This window comes from Cynoglossus semilaevis, chromosome 17 (assembly GCF_000523025.1).
Source record: "Cynoglossus semilaevis isolate Cse_v1.0 chromosome 17, Cse_v1.0, whole genome shotgun sequence".
Classification (NCBI taxonomy): Eukaryota; Metazoa; Chordata; class Actinopteri; order Pleuronectiformes; family Cynoglossidae; genus Cynoglossus; species Cynoglossus semilaevis.
In genome coordinates, this window is record NC_024323.1 from 3,741,077 (window position 1) to 3,765,894 (window position 24,818).

Sequence of the window (24,818 nt, forward strand, 5' to 3'; positions counted from 1 at the left end):
CCCCTCCATTCACTCCAGTTGCCTGCTGAATGTCACTGTCCACTCAGAGCAGAGATCCCTCAGAAAGACCCGGGCAAAGTGTCGGTGGCTCTGATCAATGTGGCCCAGCATGTCAGCTCCCTCAAATACCACGTGTGGGCCAAGATGATGGAGCTGGTTCAGTACAGTAAGCGCTCAGTGTGTGTGTGTGTGTATCTCTTCTCCACACTTTGTACTGTTTTGTTTTCTCCTCCTGGCAGCACCCATCACCCTGGACCCCAACACGGCCTACTCCTGGCTGACCCTCTCCTCAGACCTGACCTGTGTGGCCAACAGTGGCTCTCTGAAGCAGCTCCCCGACAACACTGAGAGATTTGGTCATTTTGTGTTTGTCCTGGGCTCGGAGGGCTTCACCTCGGGCCGCCACGCCTGGGAGGTGGAGGTGGGAGACAAGGTGGACTGGATGCTCGGCGTGGTAAAGGGGTCTGTTGACAGAAAAGGTCGTATCTCGGGCTGTCCTGAGGGCGGGTTTTGGATGATATCACACTACGATGGCGAGTACTCGGCCATGACGAGGCCCAGCGTCCCTCTGGACATCCAGGGTGAGCTGACCCAGGTCAGAGTTCAGCTGGACTACGACTCTGGGGAGGTGATCTTCTCAAATCCTATCAGTATGAAGCACATTTACACCTTCACAGACTGCTTCACTGAGAAGATGTACCCGTTCTTCTGCCCTGGGGCAAACATCAACGGGAATAACCCCAAACCCCTGAAGATCTGCCCGGCTAAAGTGGCTGTCTGGAACAGCGCCACATGGTGATTAGGTTAATAAAAAAAAACATCACACAGGACATTAGTGTGTTGTAATATTAAGAAATGACCCCGGAGCAAATCAAATCATTTAGGGAGACGATGATTGTGATGTCAGTGGATGTTTGTGTGTGAGCAGAGTGATCAGTGATGACACTGAGGCTCATTACGTGGGTGATTGTTGTTAATGAATCACAGAGCAGCTGCTGAAGAACTTCCTGATGGTCCGGAGGAGCTCCATTCTGTGTCTCTGTCAGGAAGGTGATCATGCTCAACATCCCCTGCTCTCTCCTGACCATTAATTTCCCCCTGGTGGCCACACACACACGTGCACACTCACACAGAGCAGAGTTACTATGGAGACTCACGCAGCAGATTCCACTCATTTCATCCCCTCTAAACAAACCCTGTGTTGAATTTATTAAAATTCACATTTTATGAATTGCAGTCTAATTGTGTGCCTGTGAAGTGTTTTAGTTTTATATGGGTTTAATTTGTTGATGCAGCTCTGATTTTAGCTGATGGATGTGATCTGAATTGTCTTTGAATGGAGCACAGGAGCTGAGGAGCACTTAGTGAGGAGGACATTTATGTCTCTGATCAACAGCTGTGGCCATTTGGAGAAGAAGTTGTGAATTATTGGTGGTTTCTTTACCTTCATATGCCATTTTCATAAGTAGGCAGGGTTCGCAAGAATGTCGTTTCATGCTTTAGTTGTGTGTGGTGATGTCTTTAACAAGGACTCTGTCTGATTTCTTTGATATGTCTACGACCTATTTGAATGGAAGTGTTTACAGGTGCAAAATAAATCCAGTAGGTGGCAGTATGTAACTCTGTAACGCTGCTGTGAAACCTCCCAAAAGAAGAAGTAAGACACTGGTTGAAGAGGCCTAATATTTTAAATAATAATAAGGTCTCACGATGCTGCTGATGGTCATGCTAACTTCTGTTGTTGAAAAGCAGCTTTTTACTTCAGGCTTTTGTGTCAGACAATGAACCTGTTCGAACTATAACACCTGAGAAACTGTTGCCATGAGAACTGTTTTTTTTTTTTTACAGTTTCCACGTGTGCTGTTTTAATAATACCTACTGTTGCTACATTTCTAAACACTCTATAGGAAAAATAGTTCATGCATCACCATGTGAATGAATACCTGGTGTCAGAGGTGACGTTTGAATACAGGCTTGTCCAAAATCCATATCTTATATTGTCCTATAGTGGTATTTTTTTTTTTTTTAATAATAATTCATATGATCTTGCAGCATCATGTGGTAATTATTTACCTAGGTTAAGATTTAAAAAAAGGAACAGATATTTAACTTCAACATGTGACTTCACCTCTAGTTGTTGTTCTGTAGCCTTTAGTCCTGTGTTGTTGAGACCCCAGCTGAGGGGCCACCTGCTGGGCACAGCGTGTCATGCTAATAAGGTCAGGAATTCCTAACAGAGAAGAAGAAATAGTTGAGTCCAGTCAAGTCCTGTTTATTTATACCGCACATTAAAAACAACGGAGTCAAAGCCAATGTGCTTTACAAAAGCAGGTGCTTAGAAAAAAACCCAACAAAAAACAAAGACAGGGAAACAGATAAAAACACTGTACAGGTAAAACATTTAAATCACAGACATACAATCAGACGTCATCTGGATAAAAAGTGAGACCAAAACGGCTTAGATTGAAAACAGGAACAAATATATACTGTACTGTGTATATTCTGTGGTTTGGGTTGTATTTTCCTAATGTAGAGTATGTGGGATTTTGTTCTGAGTGTGCACTGTACTTGGTTTGTGGATGGATGTGTTCTTTACGGTACATGACTGGTAAAGATCTCTTTCATAATAAGGGTCATATTATTTAGGAACAGGTGTGAATCAATATAAAAGTATTTTGATTCCATGTTCCTGTGCTAATGTCAGTCTGTAAAAAAAACTCTTGTTTCCTTGTTTGTCCTCGTGGCTGTGGTGAGTTGAAGGACATTGAAGTAACAGTGACATTAACGTGAATTGGGGTAAATGCACTCTGTCGGCAAGATTAAAAAAAACAAAAAACAAAACCAAGTAGACCATATGTTGAGAAACCAGCAGCTGCATTTGAAAATAAGCTGTTGGGGAAAAAAAGATGTCAATGACAGTTTCCCTCATGGTTATGGCTTTAATTGTGTTTGTCTAAACTAGTCCCAGGTTTAGTCCCTTGTGATAAAAAAAAAAGAAAATAGAGTCACAGATTAGCTTCAAGTTACCATTAAACATGTGCTTTTGCTTGTATACAATATGGTTGAGTTAGAGGATTTATTTTAGGTATAAGTTTGGATATTTCTTCCTGGCTTTTCATTATTTCTTACATAGCTTATTAGAGCTGTTTCTTCCTAGCTAGCTAACTTTGAGCTAGCTCATAGCTATTTTGGTATATATATATTTACGAGTTGAAGCTTTCTGAGGAATATTTGTTTGGACTAATGACAATCAGTGTGTTTTATCAGGAAGCGTGGAAGTGAAAATCGGACCCACAACCTACTGTAGCTTTACCACAGCAACTGTAAACTATTGACGACTACTACAACAGACAAACAAAATCACATCCTAACCAGGGAGTGTGACTATGTTCAAGTACACAGAAGACATCGTCGCCTGTACTTTAAGGTTTAAGTACGATGACTGAAGGGATTAGACATGGCAACTGCTCAAACCAACAAACAGAAATTAAGAAACGATTATCTGGAATGACGAGCTTTTAATTGGTCCTAATGTATATTTATGTTATAAAAAACACAAACACTTGTCAGCAGATGTCATTAACATTCATTCTCATCTGTTAACAGAAATGTTGCTACAACAAACATCCAAAATGTCAGCGGCCGTTAAAAAGCAGAGGCTAATGATGGTGAAACATTACTGGTGTATTATCAATGAAGGGGAGCTTTCAGCAACATTAAGAACATGTTTCCACCTACATCTCCATTGCTAAACAAAGACTTCTGAGAATTGCCTGAAATTTAGCTTAAAGTTTGTTAAAGGTCGACCAGAGCAGCTTGGATTGAGTTTACATTTGGCAGAAAGTGGAAACCAGACCAATAGTCTGACTGTTAGTGGCTTAGAGGAAAACCAAATATGGCTGATTGTTAGAGTACAGTTAAAACTGAAGGACAAAAATAAATACTACACATATCTACTGTTAGGGATTTCTTGTTGACGTGAATGCAGTATACGGTATATGATTATGTGCAATCACTACAGTACTGCAAATATTAACTGTAGAGCTTGTACTGTACTGTGTGATTCATTCATGTGATTTAGACTGAACTTCTGGTTTTTATGAAGAGTCCTTTTCACTGGGTTTAAAATCATTGTATTATTTATAGCAACTTTCTGGCCTTGTTATATTTACTGTTACTAACATAGACGTTCTTTACACATATACATATACATATTCTTAAATCTAATATTATATATTCTATTATATAATTCTCTCTCTTTCTCTTTTGTTGAACCAAAGTATGAAGTGATATCCAGTAGAGCACATTGTTTTTCAGGGGGAGGGGCTTGTGGCCACACCTAATATGATGTTAACTGTACACATTAAGTCATGGCTTATTGTAGTTGTCGGCCTCTCCAACATGCATGTCATTAACAACAGCATGGATGGACGACTCACAGTGATCCACAGAAACATAGAAGTGGAAGGAAAATTGTCCGCGGACCGAGTGTTGATCATTGAGACTGCTGCTCTTTGGGTTTATTTGCTGCTGGTGAGCGTTACATGACGGAGCTCATTTTCAGTGTGAGTGACAGGGTACAAAGTTTCAGAGAGGCTTCACGTAGACCCCGGCCTCGGAAAAAAGTCAAAACAGAACAGGTTCAGTTTCAGGTACGTTAAACAACATTAGGAGAAACGGCTACGACAGAGAGAAGGACAAACAGAAGGGTTAAAAACGTCCCTCAACTTCCACTTGGCAGCAGATCACTTTGGGTGTCCCGACAGAACTGGCAGTGTCTTGCTCTAGATCCACGCATTTACTTTCACTGGCATTCCTTTACAAACACACACTCACGCATACACACGATGCAGAACAAACATGCACATACGCAGTTATAAGTTTTTCTTTAAATGCACTTCTGTGTCCCGCAGGTCTATGCTCTGAAAATAGGTGCATAAATAAAACATTCCATTCATCGTAGAAGAGAAAAGGTCCATGCATGTCTGACACCTCGGTGTCCAATCAGGACTGAAGGTGGAGAGGATGAGACGCTGCATCCCACTCCATCTGATCAGTTCTTGATTTCCTCTCCATCCTCAAGTGTCTGTTGCTGTTCCCTCTCCATCTGGATCAGTGGTTTGACGACACTGTCTGTCTGTCAGTGTCTTTGTCCCTCACAGATGGGTGCTGTCTGTGGTGTCAAACCTGTGGCTCTCTGAGAGGCCAGCGCTGCACTTCCTGCTGCTACCCTGATTGGGCACCAGGGAGAGGGGATCTGGTCGGATCAGATACCTGTAGAGAAGGCACACACAACCTGAAGTAATACTTATACCCCCTCCCCCCCATGCTGTGTTCATCTTTAAAGGGTCATCAACCTCTCGGAGTGTGCTGGGTACTCACACAACATCATGGAGCTCTAGTCTGGTGTCTGGAGAGGGATTGATGAGGATGTACGAGAGTCTGTTGCCTTGGTCTGTCATCCCATCTGACACGGGCGGGAAAAAAAAGGAGTGAGTGAGTGAGGCAGGAAATAAAAGAGGGACAGGACAAACAGCAGGCTGTGAAACATCCGCAGACCAGCGAGTGACGCTGTCTCCCAGTGAGTCACAAGTTGGGGAGACAAGTTTAGATTAAAGCAGGGACAGACTGAGACAGAGCAGAGACTATTAATTTATCAAAAACCCAGAGACAATCCACATACACGCAGAGAACATAAAAAATCATTGTCCTGCTATAATGGTTTTAATTTGTGGATTTTTTTTTTGTAGAATTGTTGGTGAAGTTGAGACAGCGCCCTCTGCCTATGTCTCATGCATTGAAGTGAGTATGACATTATATATGAGTTAGAATTAAGGATTAATGTCAAAAACGATTTTGAACTTGGGAATTCCTACTGCATGTTTTACTCCCCCTATAGGCGAGAAAGGGACGCTGCATGTACTATTTTATCTTCTATCTTTCAATACTGTAGCTTAAAGGAAATAATATTATTCATAGTATTTACTTCAGTTTAAATTACAAGGACATCCTATTGTTATTATTTTTATTATTAAGGACATTTCTTAAGTTAGTGACTTGTCAGTTCCAAAGTGTAGCGGTTAACACGCCTGCCTTGAAAGCAAAAAGTCCTGGGTTTAATTCCCAGAGGAACTACATACTTGTTGGTGCCTGGTAACAACAAATCTGCTGTTGACACAAGAATTTCCTAAAATATGGCATCAAAAAACATCTGAGGAGATGATTTAGAGCACACCACTTCCGTTCACACCGTTTCACTGACTTACTGAATCCAGTTGGTGAAAGGCCCAGATGTTTCATGCGTGTTCGCACCAGGGCGTTGAGTTCCTGCCTCTCTGATCGCCTGAACAGGGTCAGCCTCTGCTGACTGATCCTCTCTGCAGCACTGCCCGCTCCTCCCTTGGCCCCGCTGGAGCTCCGGCCGCCCTTCCTGCTCAGCCGACGTGCCCACTGCATGCTCTTCCTGCGGAGCAGCGGGTGGTCGGAGGAGTGGGAGGAGGTGGAGATGGGCTCTGAGGAGGTGGAGTTGCGGTGTGCGCCGCTCCTGGACAGCAGGGGTTCTCTGGGTTCTCTGGTGTCTTCGTAGTCCTCCACAGTGATAGACACCTGGGACTGAAACAGCAGCACATCGTCGGCACTTTTTCCTCGGTCGTGTCGTCAACATGTTATCACGCTAGTTTTATTAGATCCGTTTGTCATCTGTGGTGTCTGAATCCTCACAATAAGGAGGAAATAATCATTTCTTTATCATCTTAATACGACTAATGGGTGCGATAACAACCCAAGTCATAACTTTTTTTTTATTGTTAAATAACCAAGTAATTTTGTTTATTTACACATCTAGATTCCACCTGTTATCACAGCAGGTAAATAAATCTTCACCATGTTTTTAACAATCACACTATGTGACATTTATTTTGCATCCTCAACTAGAAAGGAGGACTGGTGTCTGACCTCAGACACTGGGAGCTTGTGGGCCTCAGTTCTGTAGATGCCTATGGGAATGTCTCCAGTGGAGGAGCACAGTTTCTGGTAGAGCCTGCCGTAGGTGCGAATCCACAGGTCGTCCTCAGTGATTCTCATCTAGAAAACAAATGGCAGACGTTAATTAGCCTCAGAGGCTATGCTAGGGCCTGGAGTTGCGACGACGTCAAGCTGTTCATGTTTGGTCTCTTACTGCACAGAGGAAACCTGAGCCAGGCATGGAGTCCAATCCCAGCAGCAGTCTGGTGATGGAGATCATGTAGTCCTTCACGAATGACTGGCAGGAGGAGGAAGCAGGGTACGAGGCATAAGTTACATTTTTCGGCAACAGGAAATGTTGTTATTCCGAGACAGTTGTCAGGGGTTGGTACCTGGTAGAGAAGAGTGTCCAGCATGCTAACACTGAAAACCTTCCCTGCAGCAAAGGGCAGTCGGAACATGAAGACCAGGTTGGAGCCCTTCTCTCTTTCCTTCTGCAGGGCAACAACACAAACACACACACTAGGACAAGCGAAGGGGTTCAAAAGATTTCTGATTTTAATCACTATAGCACGTTACAAGAAGTCACTCAGGCTGGTATGATTTTATCATCATTGATCGAGTTGTGAACCCTTACAAAAATTATTCTGAATCCACCAAATTAATTAGAGATTTTTTTTTCATAATGCTACATCTGACCTTTTTTTTCCAGTTACAGCCTCTGGATGAAAAGTAAAGAAATAAAGAAGAAGTAAGAAATAAAGTTCAAGTAGTGAAAGCTTTTACCTTTTCTAGTTTAGACAAGGCCAGAGAGTAGTGGTCTTTGACCTTGAACTGCATGAAGCGCATGTTGGCCGGGTGTGTGAGCTCTGTGATGATGCTCAGAGCTGGAAACAGTCTGTAAAGATGAGGAAAAAGAACAGAGATATATCTTGTCTTGTCTTTTCATCTCAATCCCTTTAGTCATTCTTAAAGGTCCAGTAGGTGGCAGTAACACGATATCAAGGATGCCAAGTGACTATGAAAACCAAGTGTTACGATTGAGCAAAACCTTTGACTATTGTTTTTTCTAGTGGCATTTGTTCAATTGTGTGACCTTCAGTTCTACAGCAGATCAAATATTCAATCTGTGTTTGTAGCGCCCTCTACAGAGAACAGTGGAGATAATGCATGCTCTTCATATACAGTAAATAAAATCAAACCTGAAGAGGGTCTGTACGTTGACGATGGTCTTGGCGTCAGCCATGTAGTCCTCCTCTGCGATCATGGAGCTCTCCTTGTCCACCACCACCATGGTGTTGGCGAAAGTAACTCCACAGCGAAGCAAACTGTCCAGACTGTGGAGACGGCGCGAGAGGGAATGGCAGTCATTAGAATAACGAGGGCAGGGTGAATAAATCAAAGCTCCATCTCAGTTCTTTGATGGTTGATGAACCGCATAGAAAAACTGCAGTTGAGTCTTACTTGTCGATGGAGCCCACTGTGTAGAACACCATGGGGAACCAACAGATTGCCTCCAAGAAGTCTGCTTCAGGTCTGCACCAATCAAAACACAAATGGACTTGAGATTCCCACCAGTGGAGATTTATTTGCGTGGCGATGGAGCGGTAACTCAGAAACAAAACCTCCCTGTGTTAGCCGGAGAAATACAACAAAGCCAAAGTGCCTGCAGAGACGGCTGAAAATAACAGCACTACACTCGGGTGACTCAGCGTTTTTTATTGGATTCCACTCTAATTTGGCAGACAGCTTTTGTGTACTCACCACACAAAAAAGTCACACCAGGCTGGGAAAGCGTTTCTCATGAAAGCGTCCATCATTTCACAAAATGCTTTCACCTAACAGCTCAGTTATCCTCCGCTATATAAAGTAGGACGACGTGTGGTCTAACCCACACCTGGGCTGCAGTCAACAAAAGGGAAATCCAATTGTTTTTAATTTACAGTGTCCTACTTCTATGTGAACAGGGACAAAACAAAACTAAGGATATATTAGGAACATATAGGAATAAGTGCTATTCAACATGAATCGACTTTAATACAGTCAAACTCAGAGAGAAAAAAAAGGATCTTTTTATCTATCAAAAATACTTCCCTGGTACCATCCAACTTGGTCTCCCACTCCAAATTCAGCAAGTTGGAATTGCACTCATCATGTGACTACTTGTGTCAAATGTGACCTACTTGTGTTTGAAGCTACATTTCAAAGCACTGATGGACCTCCAAGTGTTCTTACATGCTCTCCAGCAGCAGAACGATGGGGTTCAGCTCCTTCCTGGGTCTGTAGTAGGCCCGCAGAGGCACAATGAAGTTGTAGAGACCATTGCCGGCACTCTCCGCAGATACAATGATCAATTTGTTTTTGAAGCCGTAGGAGCGAGCGTCCTCAAAAGGCATGTGGTGACAGGGCTAGGGGGCGACAGAGAGCAGAGGACGTGGTGAAGATGAAATCCTCAGTTAAAGCTAACATTTCTCTGTGAAACAGAAAAATTAAATGCTGTGCTATGTGTAAAAAAATGTGAGTACAAGTACACAAGTACACAGTACTAGTGAATGTCCAGAAAATATTAGAAAATAGGAAAAGGCGATCTCAGACCTTATCCATACGCAAGCAGCAAAAAGGCATCTTTTCTTGGAGGAGGTGGCAGAGTGCAGGGGAGCTGCCGATGTAGGGGGAGTTCAGCGGGTAACCTTTGACCCACCTGCAGCACAGGTCCCCAGTTACAACAGATGAGTGTATTTCAGAAGAACAAAATCATAAACATTACACTTACTCGCAGTGTCGGCCCCACCAGTGGGCGCTCTCGTCTTTGTCGCTGTCCTCCTTGTCCTCTTCCCCTCCCTCGTCCTCTGACTGATCTCCCAGCAGGTCAAACGTGGGGGGGGTAACTCCGTCCATCAGCTCCAGTACGGGGGCGATGCTGTGCCGTCTCTCCTCGGCGGAGTCCCCCATGGCGGGCAGTGCCAGGGTGTTGGCGCCGCTCATCTCTGTCCTGGAGCTGCTCCTGCTTCCTCTTCCACTGCCCAGCCCTGTACTGCCTGCATCCTGTCCCTCTGGGCTGCTGTCACTGGAGTCCTGCAGGTCCATGGCCACTGTGCCTGAAGAGGAGACGCACCCATAACTATAACTCTCCAACAAGAGATTCACAAAGAGACTGAAGTGCTAACATATTAGAATTCAGGAGAATGTCTTCACTCCCCCGTCCTAGTTTCTCCACAAATCAATTCTTTTGTATGTATGAAAGATCAGCAGTGAAATCCTGATACAAAAGTGGTTGCGAGCATCATTATTGACCAATCTGGATGGTTTGCAGACACAGGATAATACCTTTCATATCAATTTAGTCACAGCAAGATATTCTCTGCTTGGTTTTGTTCTTGCAGGTTTTCACCTCATGTCTGATCTGCTTCTTTCTGTCTCCATTTCACTTTTTCTTTCGTTGGAAAATTATCAGAAGTGCTTGAATGTAAATGTGGCATTTTAAAGACCTAAGTAACTACTTTACACTTTAAAAAAGCCTTAATAAAAATAACATTTTAAGAAAAAAAGTCTTAGCCCAGCAAGGCATAAACTATTTTGTAGGCTTTTTTTTTTTACTAAAACATAACTGCCTATTTATCAAAACAGATTGAGAGAGTGCACATATAAATACGTAGAAAGTCTGTATAAAGGTTATTTTATTTTAAATTCTTTGGTCACTTAAGCTAGCTAACTGGCTAACATTAAACACCTGCTGTAACCACATTAGTTATTGGACAGGCAGTAAACTTGCAGTGCTGCTTTTGTCCACCAGGTGGTGTGTTTGTCAAGCCCCTCTGTCTGACATTTCACCCCATCCACCTGTTGCTCTTATCAGGTGTGACTTATTATCAGATACACGTCAAAACACCTGCGAAGCCGTGTATCTCTTTATTCCCTCTGATGGGCCATAAATGAGGAACCACATCTCCATGACAACTCTGTCTGCACTGCTGCGTTGTCGTTTGCTCCATCTGTCTGCACTGCTGCGTTGTCGTTTGTCATCACACACACACACACGTCTGCCGTGCATGTTTGTGCAGTAAAGGACAGTGGGGGAAAGAAGGTCAGTGTGTAAATGTTACGCAGCCGTCATGTCGTGCTGCAGTGACTGACCCATGCTGGCGATGATGCTGTGCACAGGGAGGCGGGTGAGGCCATGGTAGATGGTTTGGTGAACTCCCCTGGCATTTCCTCCCGAGCTGCCCCACGATGGCTCTCTTTGGCCCCTGACAAACGCAGAGTTCTCCTCTTTGGAGAGGTTGATGTAGAAGCAGGTGTCCGAGGCCCCCATGATGTGGCAGGGCCCGGGGTTGAGCAGGATGTTGGTGGTGTCTAGTCTGCGAACTCCTATTAAACACACACCGAACCTGCGCAACGGGGGAAACCAGATCAGAATCAGAATCAGAGCCTTCAGCCTGAGAAATTATAAATATTCTATTTCAAGTTTTAAGCATTGATTTCAATAATGCATGTATGCATGTAACCTCTTCATGTAGACAGCTTGCATAATTTACTTTGCCACGGGGCAAACGTCTTTCACACATGCTAAAGTTCTTGCCTCCTGAGAATATAGTAGATTTCATGTCAGTGACTTGGTCTGGTTTTGTCCATAGTTCAGGTGTTTCAGTCATTTTTTTTGTGTTACTAAATCTCTTACGTTTCTACACATCTGATGTTTCTCTGAATTTGGTGTCAAATGTGTCAAACTCAAGGCCCGGGGGCCTAATGCGGCCCGCCAAACTGTTTGGTGTTTGCACCCTTGAGTTAATTAAATTCATCTCTGCTGTCTGCAGATAGTTATTCATCAGTTTTCTGGTTTATTTCAAGTCATATCAGTTCTGTTTTTCTTATGACTGTGTTAAACTTTTACTTCCTTTTCATCCATTCACAAAGTTCCTGGTTCACAGGTCCAGCCAGACCAGATCTTTGATCTAAATTTTGCAGTGTATGTTCTTCCTTAACTCTAGTTCAGGGCTGTCAAATCCCTGGCCTGTGGGCCACTTTAGTCCCACAAAATCGGGCCCACAACTAAATGTCAATAATTACTTCATTCTACCCCTGAGAAGTCTTATAATATTTATTTTCAGTTATTTTGTTCATTCATTAATTCTACCCATTAGCTCTGTTATACACTACAGTATTTAAAGAATTTAAAATTTGTCATGTTATCTCCCAAAATGATTTGCCTCCAGTGCGTGTCGTTTCTACCAGGTTTAGATAGAATCTAATCTTTATTGACCCTTAAGGTCCAGACTGGTCTAAGTCTTCCATTAGTATTCTGGCAGTAGTTCTGAGATTTTGAGTTAAAAATGTATCTAGCGGCCATCTTTTAATTTACCTCTGCTATGTTTTAATCCCCTAAAACGTCTCACAGAAAGCACATGGGAAAAACTTTGAGAGGATTTATTCTGAAGGAAAGGCTTTGTGACGTGTGAATCTTCTAATATCGAACCGTCGTGACTTACTTTTTATGTGCATGAAAGGAAGCAAAGGTGAAACTCTTGCCCTGGTATTCTCCGAAGAATTTACTCTCCTCCAGTCGGATGTGATGCACCTCGTTGCCAGAGCAGCGACGGTAGGTGCGGTGCCATTGGTCCGCTGAACAAGCCCCCGCCTCCCTGAGAGAGAGAGAGAGAAAAAACTTGGCTGAGTGACCCCTGACCTTAAAGAAACACCTAACACAAAGCCTAAAGCTCCGCGGCAGGGTCACATTGAAGGATTTTCCATTTAAGGTCAGAGCTGCTGATCAATACTTCAATCAGGACATGAATGTGGACAAGGACAAAAGTCTGTGTGGACAATAGGTCCCAGATGCTAATGCTTGTGCCGTTAAATGGACAACGCTTCTCTCGGGGGATAGGGCTTCAGATGCGGAGGCTAAGAAGGTGATAACAGGAAACGAGGTTGTGGGGGAAGTGTGAATGTGGGTGGCCTGCGTCAAAGACGCCATTACATAAACAAGTGTTACAGTGAATTTGCAGTTTACAGGAGTGAAGAGCGAGGCAGGAGGGAAGGAGGAGGACGGACCCTGGTGTAGCATGTGGCATTGTAACAGCCGATAAACCAAATGGCATCAGGTCCGAAAGTAGGGCAGAGTTTCAGAACAAACTGTTTTTAAACTCGGACTTATTTGCCACCTGCTGTTAAAGTGTTTAGTACAATGTGCTTGACATTTGCAGTAGTTTGCAAAAGTATTATATAAGTCTTGGCTTTGTTTTTAGCAGTAATGATGCGACTGTATTGAACGGATGACTATTTTTAAATCTTATGTAGAGCGTGACAACCGAAAAAGAGAGAAGACAAAATGTTTTTCCTTTCTTTTGTCTTTTAAACAAAGAAATTAAGGGAAGTCCTGACTCAGCTCCTGTCAGCTTCACTGTGATGAGGCTGACTGGAGTCTGAAAAGATGTTTGATGAAAAATGTTCTTGCTGTCGTAAAGGTTAGCGGCACGGAATACACTCAAGTCCAAAGATGAAACAGAGCAGCAGAAAGATTTGAATATGCTGAAGATGAAAATTCAGTGGTAACTGGAGAGACGTAAAAAAGGACAGATGGATAAATGTCAATAAACAGTGTCATATGATTTATCATTAAATTAAACAGGAAGAGTTAGTTAGTTAATAATTAATTAAAAATTGTTAGTTAAGAGACAAATGCACACTATGCCGGGACTCTTTTGTATCGTCCAAACTCTGCCATAATTGGTCTCACACTTCCTTTCTAAAGTCTGTGCAGATGATCAAAGAGTGAGTGTGGAGGCAGACTGATATTCTGGGCAAACACCAGCACAGATGTGGCCCAGGATTAGTGTGTGTCACAGATCAGATGTATCGTACCTGTTGAGGGCTTGAAAGGCACCGACGCGCTGCTTGAAGCCCTCTTGAGGAGTTGTTCTGAAAAAGAAACGGGGACAGATGTACAGCTCTACACTGTCACACAGAAAGTGATGACAGAGAGGTGGAGGGGTGGGGGGGTGGGGAGGTGGGGGTGCGGAGGTTGTTGGGCACTCACTGTCCTCTGGAGGAATGAATCAACAAAGTGATGAGCGTTGAGGTGCCAGGGCACACGCAGTTTAGCGCCAGCATGGCATACTTAAACTCCTCTTCACACACCACATGATCTGAAGAGAGGAAGAGGAAGCACAGGGTCACAAAGGTCATCTTCGACAAACACTCAGATTAGGCTCCATGAGAGGCTTAATCTTTAATGTACATTAAATACAAATGTTCTATTAACTCATGTCATTACTAACTCATGTTGTTACTAACTCACGTCTACTTACTCACGTCATTACTAACTCATGTAACCACCATCAATGGACCAGGAGTAAAAATACTCAACTTTCTCAAAGAGTAAATATCACAGATATTTATCCACACTTCACTGATTATTGAAGCCTAAAATTAGAGTGAAGACATTCATGCCCTCAGGTGATGTCTGTGAATTTGTCTTTTCCAAATTCAAGAACAGATACGAGCCACACAGAATGATCAATATTCAAATGAATAAATATATTTAATGGATAAAGCCTAAAAACAGCAGACCACACCACAAATCACGTGTTGCCAAAAGCACTGAAAAACAGCATCTGAATAATTAAACAGCACAACTTTCCATAATCAATATTGAGTTTCTGGTGTGTTTTTTTTAGTATCTACTGATGACATAAACGACTTTTAAAATAAACTTTCAGTTCTATATTTATGTGCCAATGCCTTGGTGTTAAGGTTGTGAAAAGGCGCTAAGCCTCGGTGAAAAGACGTAATAGGATTCACAGTAATTACCTGCTTTCAGGAGGATTAGACCCAGGAATATTTAATTTTTTTTTTTAACTCTAGGTGACTCCCAAAAGCGGCTTTTTCTTTTAACTCATTAAATTGCATGATTGTGTCCTCCATGAGGCAACAAAGACAGTCAAATGTTTAATTCTACTGCAGGAACAAGAATAAGGAGACAGGAAGCAGTTTCCATCCAAAGATCTAGAAGAGCTAAAGCTAACAGTGACTGAATACATGTGGATTGTTGTTTTTGTCTGATGCTGTAGAAGTTAATTTCCCTCAAGGGATTTATAACATACTTCTTCTTTCTTTCTTTTTATACAGTTACAGCTTAGCTGAGTAAATAGAAATGACTAAAACTGCTATTTTAGTCCTTGTTTGTTTGTTCAAATATTCTGTATTTATGCATTCTCACTAATTTTTTATTTTTTTGCTTAAAAGGTAAATATTTACTACCCTCTATTCTTCTTCTAGTTAACATTGATCAACCTAACACAATAATCCACCTTCACTCCTTGGTGTCAGGAGCTAATGTGCTAATGCTGCAGCATCAGCTTATTGTATCACCTGAATGTACCACAGCATCTACGCATAAAATATCCCAACCTAACTGAACAAACATGATGGCCGTCTCACGTTTACCTTTTCCCCACACGGGCACTGACATTACTTAAACAAAAACAAAACAACAAAAGACAATTAACATTTACAGCAGGACAATCAGTGAGAGAATCAGGCCCAGGGAGCAGTCGTTTTTCCTGCTGTTGTAAGTCTTGATTGCATTAGCCTACGTAATGAGCACACTGGCATATTAGGGCTAAAAGAACAATATGTGCTCCCTAGTAGAAGAAATGATGATGAGTGTAAACCGTCAGAGCCTGATATGAATGATCAAACTAAATCAGTTGCCTGCCTGAGTATCACGGAGGACACCAGAGATGTAAATGCATTTTAATGACACAGGTCAGGGGTCTGTGTCGGTCGCAGCTGAGCACGTGAGACGTGACAAGTCCAATCCTAGGCGGTGGAGGTGCAGTACCAATGTTCTTTTGGCTCAGAACTGTAAACAACACGTGCACGTGCATGTGCACGCACGTACACACAGGGTACTGCGCTGACATCTATTCATGTTGGCAACCTGGCCATGCACACATCGCTCACCCAGAGATTCTCTGTCACACAGTACATTTCTGCTCAGGGTTACGAAGAGCAGGTGATGAAAGATGATGACGGTCCCTAACCCCCATACACTCACCCTTAACTCTGTCTTCATTTGACCTTAAACTAAAGAAATCAGGCTCCGCTTCATTAACCAGCACAGCATTTATTTTATTTCAGTGTGTGTACCTAACTGTATTTTAATTTGTTTATTTCAAGTTCTTTGGAAGTGTACTAGTATGACAAAAGAAAACAGTTTTTCATGTGACTAAAATTATTTATTCCAAACAGTTAGGAAAAGGAGAAGATGGGAGAGTCGTGATGTGTGTGTCTGTGTGTGTGTGTGTGTGTGTATGTGTGCATGGCCTTACGGTTGTGCAGATGTGGCTACTTTCACCCTGTGCAGAGAGCAATTACACCCTGACCACAGGTCCACCGCCTGTGCTAATTAAATCAACTGGCCCTTGGTTGTTTTTATATGCTATCAACACTACACACACTCAGTTAGCCAAACTCAGGAGGGTGAGTGGCTATTGTTTTGCACAACATTAAGTGGGGAGACAATCAGTCCGCATCCAAATCTGTTTGGTTACTCAGAGTGTTTCCCGGTCTGCTGCAGCGTCACACCGTCACATCTATCCTAATGAACGCCGAGCCGCTATTACGATATTCCTGTGGATCAAATTAAATCTTGTATCTCTTGCTCATTAATGCCTCCCACGCCAGCACTTAGTGAGCATATTCGAAGTGGTGTCAAAACATGGCATGTGTACTTACCACTAATGCCTGTGTGACTGACTGCACAATACGACTTGGGGCCATTAAAGCCAGTTCACTGTGAACTTTTCTCAACTTAAGGGATTAGAGGGGCATTACCAAGTGAAAAACAGAGATTTTAGCATTCAAGTTGATAGGTTGTTACACAAGCTGGTGAACATGCAATGCGAAGAATTCTCTACAAACATGTAGCAAAGTTACATAAGAAACTGTCAAAAGTAAATAAAAAACAACTAAGCTGACAAGAACAGGAGAGGGAAACAGACAGCCCTAACAGCTACAGCATGTTGTACATGACATACGTATATATGTATAGCGTCCTGCACCTTAAATGTTACTTAATCTTAATTTTCCTCTATTATTTACACAATAAAAAGCCTAAAAGATTAATGAATAATACCAGAAACGACTATTCTAAATAGTCAGCTTTGCAAACTTATTTGGAAAACTAGCTAGTTAAAATATTAAAAAATGAAAAAAAAATATAAAAGGAATTAAAATAAAATGAAAATATAGAGGAAAGACAACAACAATAAGAGGATAAAAAGAGATGTATATTTCTTTTTCTCCGTGTGAGCAAAAATAAAGTCCGAAAAACGATGCACAGACAGTCTGTGACCAAGTTGTGTCGTTACAGAGCACCACACGAACAGCCAATCTGAACATCATCGTGGACAGTCATGAACTCTATCGCGTCTAACTCTTCCTGCTTCATGGCAACATAAGACCTTCATCTGTCGGAGGCTCTGAGGTGTTTAAACAGAAGTGCCAGGCCAAACGAGGATTGGGAAGTGAGAGAGCTTAAGTGCCAGGTTGGCACAGCAGCAGCTGAACTTTAGAAAAATATATTTTTTTTCTTTGCCAACACAGCAAAGTGAGGCACTAATCATAGAAGGAGACAGCTGGGTTGAAGGCGGCAGGCTAGAATTGAGTTTGACGTTTTCATAAAGCTGCAGTCGGGGGAGTGAGGGGGGGCAATGAGGGAAACTGATAGACTTCTTATCTCCGTGTCTCATACCTGCAAATGATTGAGTGGTGTTTTCTGTCGAGCAAGAGAAAAAGCGAAGTCATGAATGGTCCGTACTTTTACACAAGACTTCTTTTCAGTCCTGAGGCCAATCAAAGCTTTGGACACCTATGTTCTGTCAGTCACCCGTTGACGGTACAGTTACCTGGAGCAACTCAGGATAAAGCTTCCTGTAGACTTTTATTTTTAACAAATGTCTGACCATGAGTTTGTAATTTGGAGCGATAACAAAACATTGTTTGTAGTAATAATTAGTTAAAAAAATCTATTTTCTCTGCAGATGAAATATCCAACTTAGATTTTTTTCAAATAATTTGGATTGTGTTTTGCATTTTTCCTGGTATTTATACGTTTTTTAGGAGTGGTGTCTGTAGCCCTGGCGTGATACAGAGGTCTTCTGCTTCACAGAAACAGAAAATGAAGTTCAGCAAATACAGCAGACAAACTCGAAATTCCATTTCAACAATCAATAGAAGTGGAGAGAGGACAGTTACGATCAGCGGTTATCGACTGCAGCAGCCTGTATCCAAATAAGTATGCTCGTCTAATCGCCCGTTGTCTGAGACAATGGTTTGTTTTTTTTTATCGTGCTAAGTGACAACACAATTCACAGAATCATCCGTCAAACCCAGCCGGGGTGATTTTATTAGGTGTCAACCCATTATTTCCTGCATCCTAATGTGGACAGATAACACATCGGCCGACAATTTACTGCTTGTGCTGGACTTCACACCCGCTGCCTACCTGCAAATTTGACGTGGAACTTGTTCTCGGGTTTGAGGATCTGCACATACAGGGGGCAATTTGGTGCGAAGTCTTTCACCGCCCAGGCTCGGAGGATAGTCTGGTGATCCTGAGAAGATTGGAGATGGTTTGAGGTAGAGAGAGAGAGAGGGGCAGATAGAGAGAGATAGAGAAAGTGTGTGTGACACAGTAAGAAAAAGAGGCAGAAAGCCCATCATTAGACATCTCAGATTGCAGTTCTTTCTCTAATAATCCTCTTAAACCACTGACTGCAGAGAGTAATTGAACTGCGTTCACAACATTTCACAGTAATGGAATTTGGATATTTTTCCCTCACAGCGGTCAAACCTTTGCGAACCATGTGGCGAGAGAATTGAGTGACGCTGCCATTAAAAACTAAGTGGCTCCATCAGGCTTGTGTCCTCCTGCCAACACAGTTGGGCTGACGATGGTGGCAGTCAGAATGAACACAAACCACAGCTGAGACGAGTGGAAACGCCACTTCTGTTCTGTTCTGTTCTGTATGTATGGTCATACCCACGTAATAATATACGACATCTATTATTTAAATATATAAACACCAGGGCTGTCTGTTGATTGAAAATCGTAATCAGAATAATCACAAGGTAGCTGTGGATTAATGATGATTAATTATAATAATTGTCCTATTATTAAATTGCTGGCACAGAAAGACAAATCCCACTGGTTAGATGCTTGTGTTTCACACCTCTTTGTATTTCTGACTAATCAGAATAATGGAACTATTTATTGATTGCCGCGTCAGTCGTCTTGTCAGTCGTCTCCACAAATCAATTAGCACGATTAAGACGTTAATTTCTACAGCCCTAATAAATACGATGTAACTAAGAGACTAATGAACGTTGACCCCGTCATTATAACTGTTCAATAGAGTGCGAGTCATGAAGGCAAAGTTCACAGACGGCCTGGATTGATCTGAACTGGAATGGTTTACCCTGCGTATCTATGGTGCCCCATATGAACTGGAATTGAGAGATGTAAAAGGAACATCAAGGAGTGACAGCAGTGACAAACGTACAGCAGCGATGCGGTCCACTTCAAACCGGTTACTGAGGATGAAGCAGGCCTCAGCATCGTCCATCCTACAGGCGGTTAATGGAGCACGTGACCACAGGAGAGAAAGAGAGAGGGGAGAAAACACAGTGAGGAGGGAGCTGTCATTTTTTCTAACAAGGAAAAGGACAAAAGACGAGAGGACAACAATAGAACAACAAAAGCACCAACATGTCATTCAAGTCGCTGCCGTTTATAGATGAGATAGTAGGAGGCAAGGAGGAACAGCCTTTCACTTTTTTTTTTTTCCAATGACAAAGTGGGCAGGAGGGGCTGTATTCTCTGAAGCCAGGGGGTAAACAATATACTGTATGACACAAACTGTAATTACAGCTGCAGCTGAAGGTGCCTCAGGTGTTAATTATGAGCTCCAGCTTGTGTGTGTGAAGCAAAGTGTCATCACTCAGGTTCTTTCTACAGTCCTTCCTGGACGTTTCATGACAGTAATTTCTCCTGTCACAGACAAGCAGACTATAAATGTGACAGACAGGCAGACGAAGCTGAGCACGTACCAAAATTAACACGTCATTGAAACTGGGCTAAAATTTTGGATTTAGAATTTTTTTTTTCAGCTACTCACTTGGCCCTCATCAAGTCCTGGTCCTTGAGGGCCGACCCCTGAAGGTAAATGACTCTCTGGGCCCACAGTGGGACATGAAGGATCCTCCTAACCTGGACGTCCATCTCTGCCGGACACAAGATCACCACGTAGTAGTCCTGAAGACACATGGAGACAGGTTCCACAGTCATATGGCTGGAAAGTTCAACCATTAACGTCACATCATAACAGAAGATCTCTTTCTGATGATTGGATGTAGCCATATTATAAAATGAACAAAAACCACTGTGGGACGAATAGAGTAATTCTTATCTTATTTTGCCTAATCTAATCTAATCTAATCTAAACTAATGTAATCCAATTGAGTTTAATCTAATCTAATCCAATCTAATCTAATCTAATCCAATCTAATTCAGTCCAATCTAATTCAGTCCAATCCAATGTAATGTAATCTAAACTAATCTAACCTACTCTGGCATGTTTCAGGAACTGTGGTGCGAAACTGGAGAATCTGGAGAAAACCCTAGGTGTCTTCATCCACCACCAGGGTTCAAACTGTTGACCTATTGACTGTGAGGCAAGAGCACAGTACCAACCAGTTTTCAATCTGGCCCAGGAAAAAGATGAATGATTTTCTTTAGAAAAATCAATCAAATCACTTCTTCACCTTCAACATATTAATGCTGAGAGCAGTGACCAATCCCAGTGGACATTAAAGTGTACTTAATTAATGCTCTGGTCAGGTCACCCAGTTCAGGGTCACAAGGTCATGTAAATAACAACTAACAACCAACATTTTATGTTAGCATTCGCAACTTAAGTTTCTTCAGAGGGTTTTCTTCAGGCGAATTGACGTGTTGTTTCAATTGACGCACACACACACACACACAATACAACGTTAAAACTCCACCCGAAGGCCATCTGTCCGGGCCAGGACTGGGATATGTCAATGACATAAAGACATCAGGTCCTTGAAATGTCCCAGGGCATCTCAGAACATAATTCATCTGTGTCAATTACTGACTGACTTGTTTTTCCTGCAATAATTAATCAGAATTAATGAATTAACAGCTCTATAAATAACTCATTGACCAGATAAGCAGCTGAAATCACGGTCTTTTTTTAATAATCAGATGATCCTGTATAACTACCTCCTGAGATGTTGAGGACAAAACCAAGTGGTTAAAAAAAGACAACGAGTGCACATGCACGCACCAGAGCAAACACAATCTGCCCCTGTGTTAATAGGCCAACAGTTTGATCTGCGCTACAGGCCAATTAATCCTCTGCTCTAACCCAGAGTCTCTGGGGCTCAAGAAGAGGATCAGGCAGAAGAAGCACACAGAAATGACCCCTTGACCCCCAGCTGGAAAAAAAAATAGAAAAATATTTAATCCAGACCTGTAGTCGTGGGTGAGCGAAGAACTCATTGAGGAAGTCCATGAGGAGGTCGATCTTCAGACAGCTGACACACAGCACCACGTGTTTCTCCGTCTGGGCCCTGTAGCGGCTGTAGTTCCCCCCGGACTTCTGTCGCTCCATCCACAGAAAGGCCAGCTGCTCAAACTGCACCAGGACAACATCCATCACATTCAACAGTCAGAAATACATGGAGGAGGCAGGTGGTGCATGGAGGCAGCACAATGACCGCTGATAAGTACTGTTTTCTTTACCGATTGGGGAAAAGTGTTTGGACGGAATCAAGATTAGAGGAACTGGAATAAGAGGAATGGATTCAGGACCAAATGGTTGATTAGGTAAATAAAATAAAGAGGAGAAGAACAGAGGAAAGGTTTTAGACTAACAGATGAATAACTGAACAAAAAAATAAAAAACAGAAAAAAAAAACACCCATTAGTGTTTAGACAGTAATTACTGCAATTTGTAGTGAAAGACATTTTAGAGAGGTAGGAATGAGAATCTGATAATCAAACTAGCACAATGTGTTTTTATATATTTAAAAAAACAATCGTTTTTGGAACAATGAGACACACACATAATCCATGGATTCTAAGTCTCAGCTGCGCAAAAAGTACTGGAAAACTTTCCTTCGCTCTTTATAATTAAAAAGCAACAAAACTTTTTTTTCTCTCTCTTTTATTGTCCTTCCGTTTTGTGGTGGATTTTTGTGTTCTGCTAAAATTCCCTCTCACCTTTTGTAATCAGGAAAAGAGCAGCGCGTTCAGTGGGGTAGAGCGGTGACGTTAATGTTACAGTGAGAGGGCTTACGCATAGTTTGAATGCCATTTTAGAAATATATATACTGTGGGCCATGGGCTGAGGGAGGGTCGGCTTCTAAATGTCAAAGCTTTTTTTTGTAGTGCAAAGGGAGAGAGAGAGAGAGAGAGAAAGGGAGAGAGAGGGAGGTGAGAGTGTGTCATGGCATCCATGTTGCTGATGCTGGGAATGCCATCAAAGTTAGCTCATTATGTCCACCATCGTATGGTTTGTTTGCACTCTGAATTGGTCACAGCACAGTCACAGCTGGTGGCCAATCGTCTGTGTGACAGGAGTGAAGGCTCACCCGCTGCTCATGTGCTGCACTTAAACAGAGACAAAGGCTACCCAAGCTGGGCAGAGTCACCGCAGCAGCAGAAGAAATATGACATGATTGGTGTAAATTGCCCAGCAATGTAGAGAACTGTGTGTGTGTGTGTGTGTGTGTGTGTGTGTGTGAGAGAGAGAGAGAGAGACCTCACAGACAAACATTCCTACTGTGAGCACTTTCTATTTTTTTAGCATCTCTCAATAAGTCAAGAATGAGAGATTTACAGAAACACGAAGAGCAACAACAGGGAGAACTGAGGCGTTATCCACGCCGTTCTTGGGATTCCGTGTGCTGATACAGAGCGTGTAAACATTTTACGTTTCCCTCAGAGAAACAGCTAATCAACAGGTGAGGGATTTGGAGAGATTAAGTGAAGAATGACAAAAACAAAACTGTGAATGAAATATTTTGATTTTTTTTTGTAAATGATATGAGTCATACAAGAAGAGATGATGAAAAACAAACAAACAACCGTGTTGATGTTAAAAAAAGAAAATATAATGCACTGCAAAGTCAATATTATACACACACTAATAGCGAACCAGCAAATGCTCCTGTGATCCTTCAGACTTTAATAAAGTATGGACCAGGTTTAAACAGTTTTGGTGCAGAGCCAACATTTTAGTTCAATATTACAAATAAACTCAGACTCCCAGATTTTAGACCAATCATGAAAAAGTCATATAAAACATTCTAAACATTCCCAACACTGAGAACAGTGGGTTATTACTTTTATTATTTTCACTTATGAGACTGAGGGCTGAAGAGAACAAAGCGTGACGTGATTTGCTGCTATGCAATCATTCAACCATTTGTTGGATATTTTTTCTAGAAGAAAAAACAAAAAGGTAACAAAAAAGACAAAAGATGACCAAAATAAAAATGTAAACCTACCTTGTTTAAATAAATTGGTAAATAAATAAGTGCCAATTAGCTTGAAAATTACTGTACTGGTCACCATGTTACATCAGAAATGGCACAAATGATGATATAAAAAAAAGGTATAATTTGTCCATTGAGGAAAATGCATGCAAAAAAGCAAAGATCTACTGAGATTTATTGCCAAAAAATGTCAACGTTTGCAAACAAGGCTTCAGTTAAACTAAATAAAACATTTTCAAAAAAAACCTACAGTGATGTTGCTGAAAGTTAGCAAATAATAAGTTAGAAGTAAGTTCAAAGATAATAATAATTTATTCCACAAAATTAAATTAAATTAAATTAAATTAAATTAAATTAAATTAAATTAAAGGTCATGGAAACATTTTATAAATTTAAATTCAAATTAAAAATTAAAGACAGAGAGATAGAGCAAGGTAGACAGAGAGAGAGAGAGAGAATTTCTGCAGATATTCATGTGAATCATTGTAGTGCTGCGTTATAAACTCATCATCAGCGTGTCCGTGCTTACATTGAATTCATTATCACATCTCACCTGGATAGGAAGCACGATGAGCGCCACAAAGATCATGATGACCACCAGGAGCTGTGAGGGCCAGATCTGGGGGGTGACGTCTCCAAAGCCTACCGTGGAGAAGGTGACCACGCAGAAGTAGAGCGAATCGAACAGGGTCAGGTTGTTGCCCGCCCGCTCCAGATGCTGAATTCCGCAGATGCTGGATAAGAAGGGTCAGAAGAAAAAGTCTTAAAAATGGATGAAAATTGTATAGACATATTAATATTGAACATTTGTTTATAACTGTGTGACATTGTTAAGGGAGGCGATGGGGGAGGGTGGGTTTATGAACACACTTATGGGACAATGTATATTTGCAGACACAGGCGTGTAAATTCAAGCTGAGCACATTATCCCAATTTCTCGCAGATGACTAGAGTCAACATGGCAAATGTCAGGACTGAAACAGTCAGAGGGCTTAATTCATGTCGTGTGCAGGCTCCCCTGGATTAGCTCGGGCTTTCTCAGCAAATAGGCAGTGGGCTGACACATCCAGCACTGCACTGGAGCAATCAGCAGTTGTCATTTCAGAGCACTATCTCCCTCCCACAGTCATCAACTACCTTTCTGCTCACTGTCTTTCTCCCCGTCATAGCTCCAGGAGGAGCTTTTATTTTTCTGCACGTTGCTTGTCCATCTCATCCTTTTTCTGCTTTCATCTCCTCAGCTTGAACACTCTCTCTCTCTTTCTACC

At 42.0% G+C, this 24,818-nt stretch overlaps 2 protein-coding genes across 3 annotated transcripts in view; one reads left to right on the top strand and one right to left on the bottom strand.

Annotated features, from left to right (window-relative positions):
- LOC103392723 (E3 ubiquitin-protein ligase TRIM39-like) overlaps positions 1 to 2,044 on the top strand; it is a 4,771-nt gene extending 2,727 nt beyond the window's left edge. The window contains exons 6-7 of the mRNA XM_017040580.2: positions 48 to 166; positions 240 to 2,044. Of these exons, the coding sequence (XP_016896069.1) occupies positions 48 to 166; positions 240 to 799 (679 nt within the window). The 3' untranslated portion in view covers positions 800 to 2,044. The remainder of the gene's footprint in view (positions 1 to 47; positions 167 to 239) is intronic.
- Positions 2,045 to 2,978: 934 nt separating this feature from the next.
- The window catches only part of kcnt2b (potassium sodium-activated channel subfamily T member 2b), a 38,900-nt gene continuing 17,060 nt past the window's right edge, over positions 2,979 to 24,818 (bottom strand). For both annotated transcript variants that reach the window (XM_017040581.2, XM_025064670.1), the window contains 21 exons: positions 24,104 to 24,284; positions 21,522 to 21,686; positions 20,142 to 20,278; positions 19,527 to 19,590; positions 18,470 to 18,578; positions 13,997 to 14,105; positions 13,822 to 13,878; positions 12,450 to 12,602; positions 11,098 to 11,351; positions 9,737 to 10,061; positions 9,559 to 9,664; positions 9,199 to 9,371; positions 8,428 to 8,499; positions 8,166 to 8,300; positions 7,750 to 7,861; positions 7,356 to 7,457; positions 7,178 to 7,261; positions 6,955 to 7,083; positions 6,267 to 6,612; positions 5,383 to 5,467; positions 2,979 to 5,274 (listed from right to left, as the gene is read on the bottom strand). In XM_017040581.2, coding sequence (XP_016896070.1) covers positions 5,157 to 5,274; positions 5,383 to 5,467; positions 6,267 to 6,612; positions 6,955 to 7,083; positions 7,178 to 7,261; positions 7,356 to 7,457; positions 7,750 to 7,861; positions 8,166 to 8,300; positions 8,428 to 8,499; positions 9,199 to 9,371; positions 9,559 to 9,664; positions 9,737 to 10,061; positions 11,098 to 11,351; positions 12,450 to 12,602; positions 13,822 to 13,878; positions 13,997 to 14,105; positions 18,470 to 18,578; positions 19,527 to 19,590; positions 20,142 to 20,278; positions 21,522 to 21,686; positions 24,104 to 24,284 — 3,016 coding nt within the window. In that variant the 3' untranslated portion in view covers positions 2,979 to 5,156. The remainder of the gene's footprint in view (positions 5,275 to 5,382; positions 5,468 to 6,266; positions 6,613 to 6,954; positions 7,084 to 7,177; positions 7,262 to 7,355; positions 7,458 to 7,749; positions 7,862 to 8,165; positions 8,301 to 8,427; positions 8,500 to 9,198; positions 9,372 to 9,558; positions 9,665 to 9,736; positions 10,062 to 11,097; positions 11,352 to 12,449; positions 12,603 to 13,821; positions 13,879 to 13,996; positions 14,106 to 18,469; positions 18,579 to 19,526; positions 19,591 to 20,141; positions 20,279 to 21,521; positions 21,687 to 24,103; positions 24,285 to 24,818) is intronic.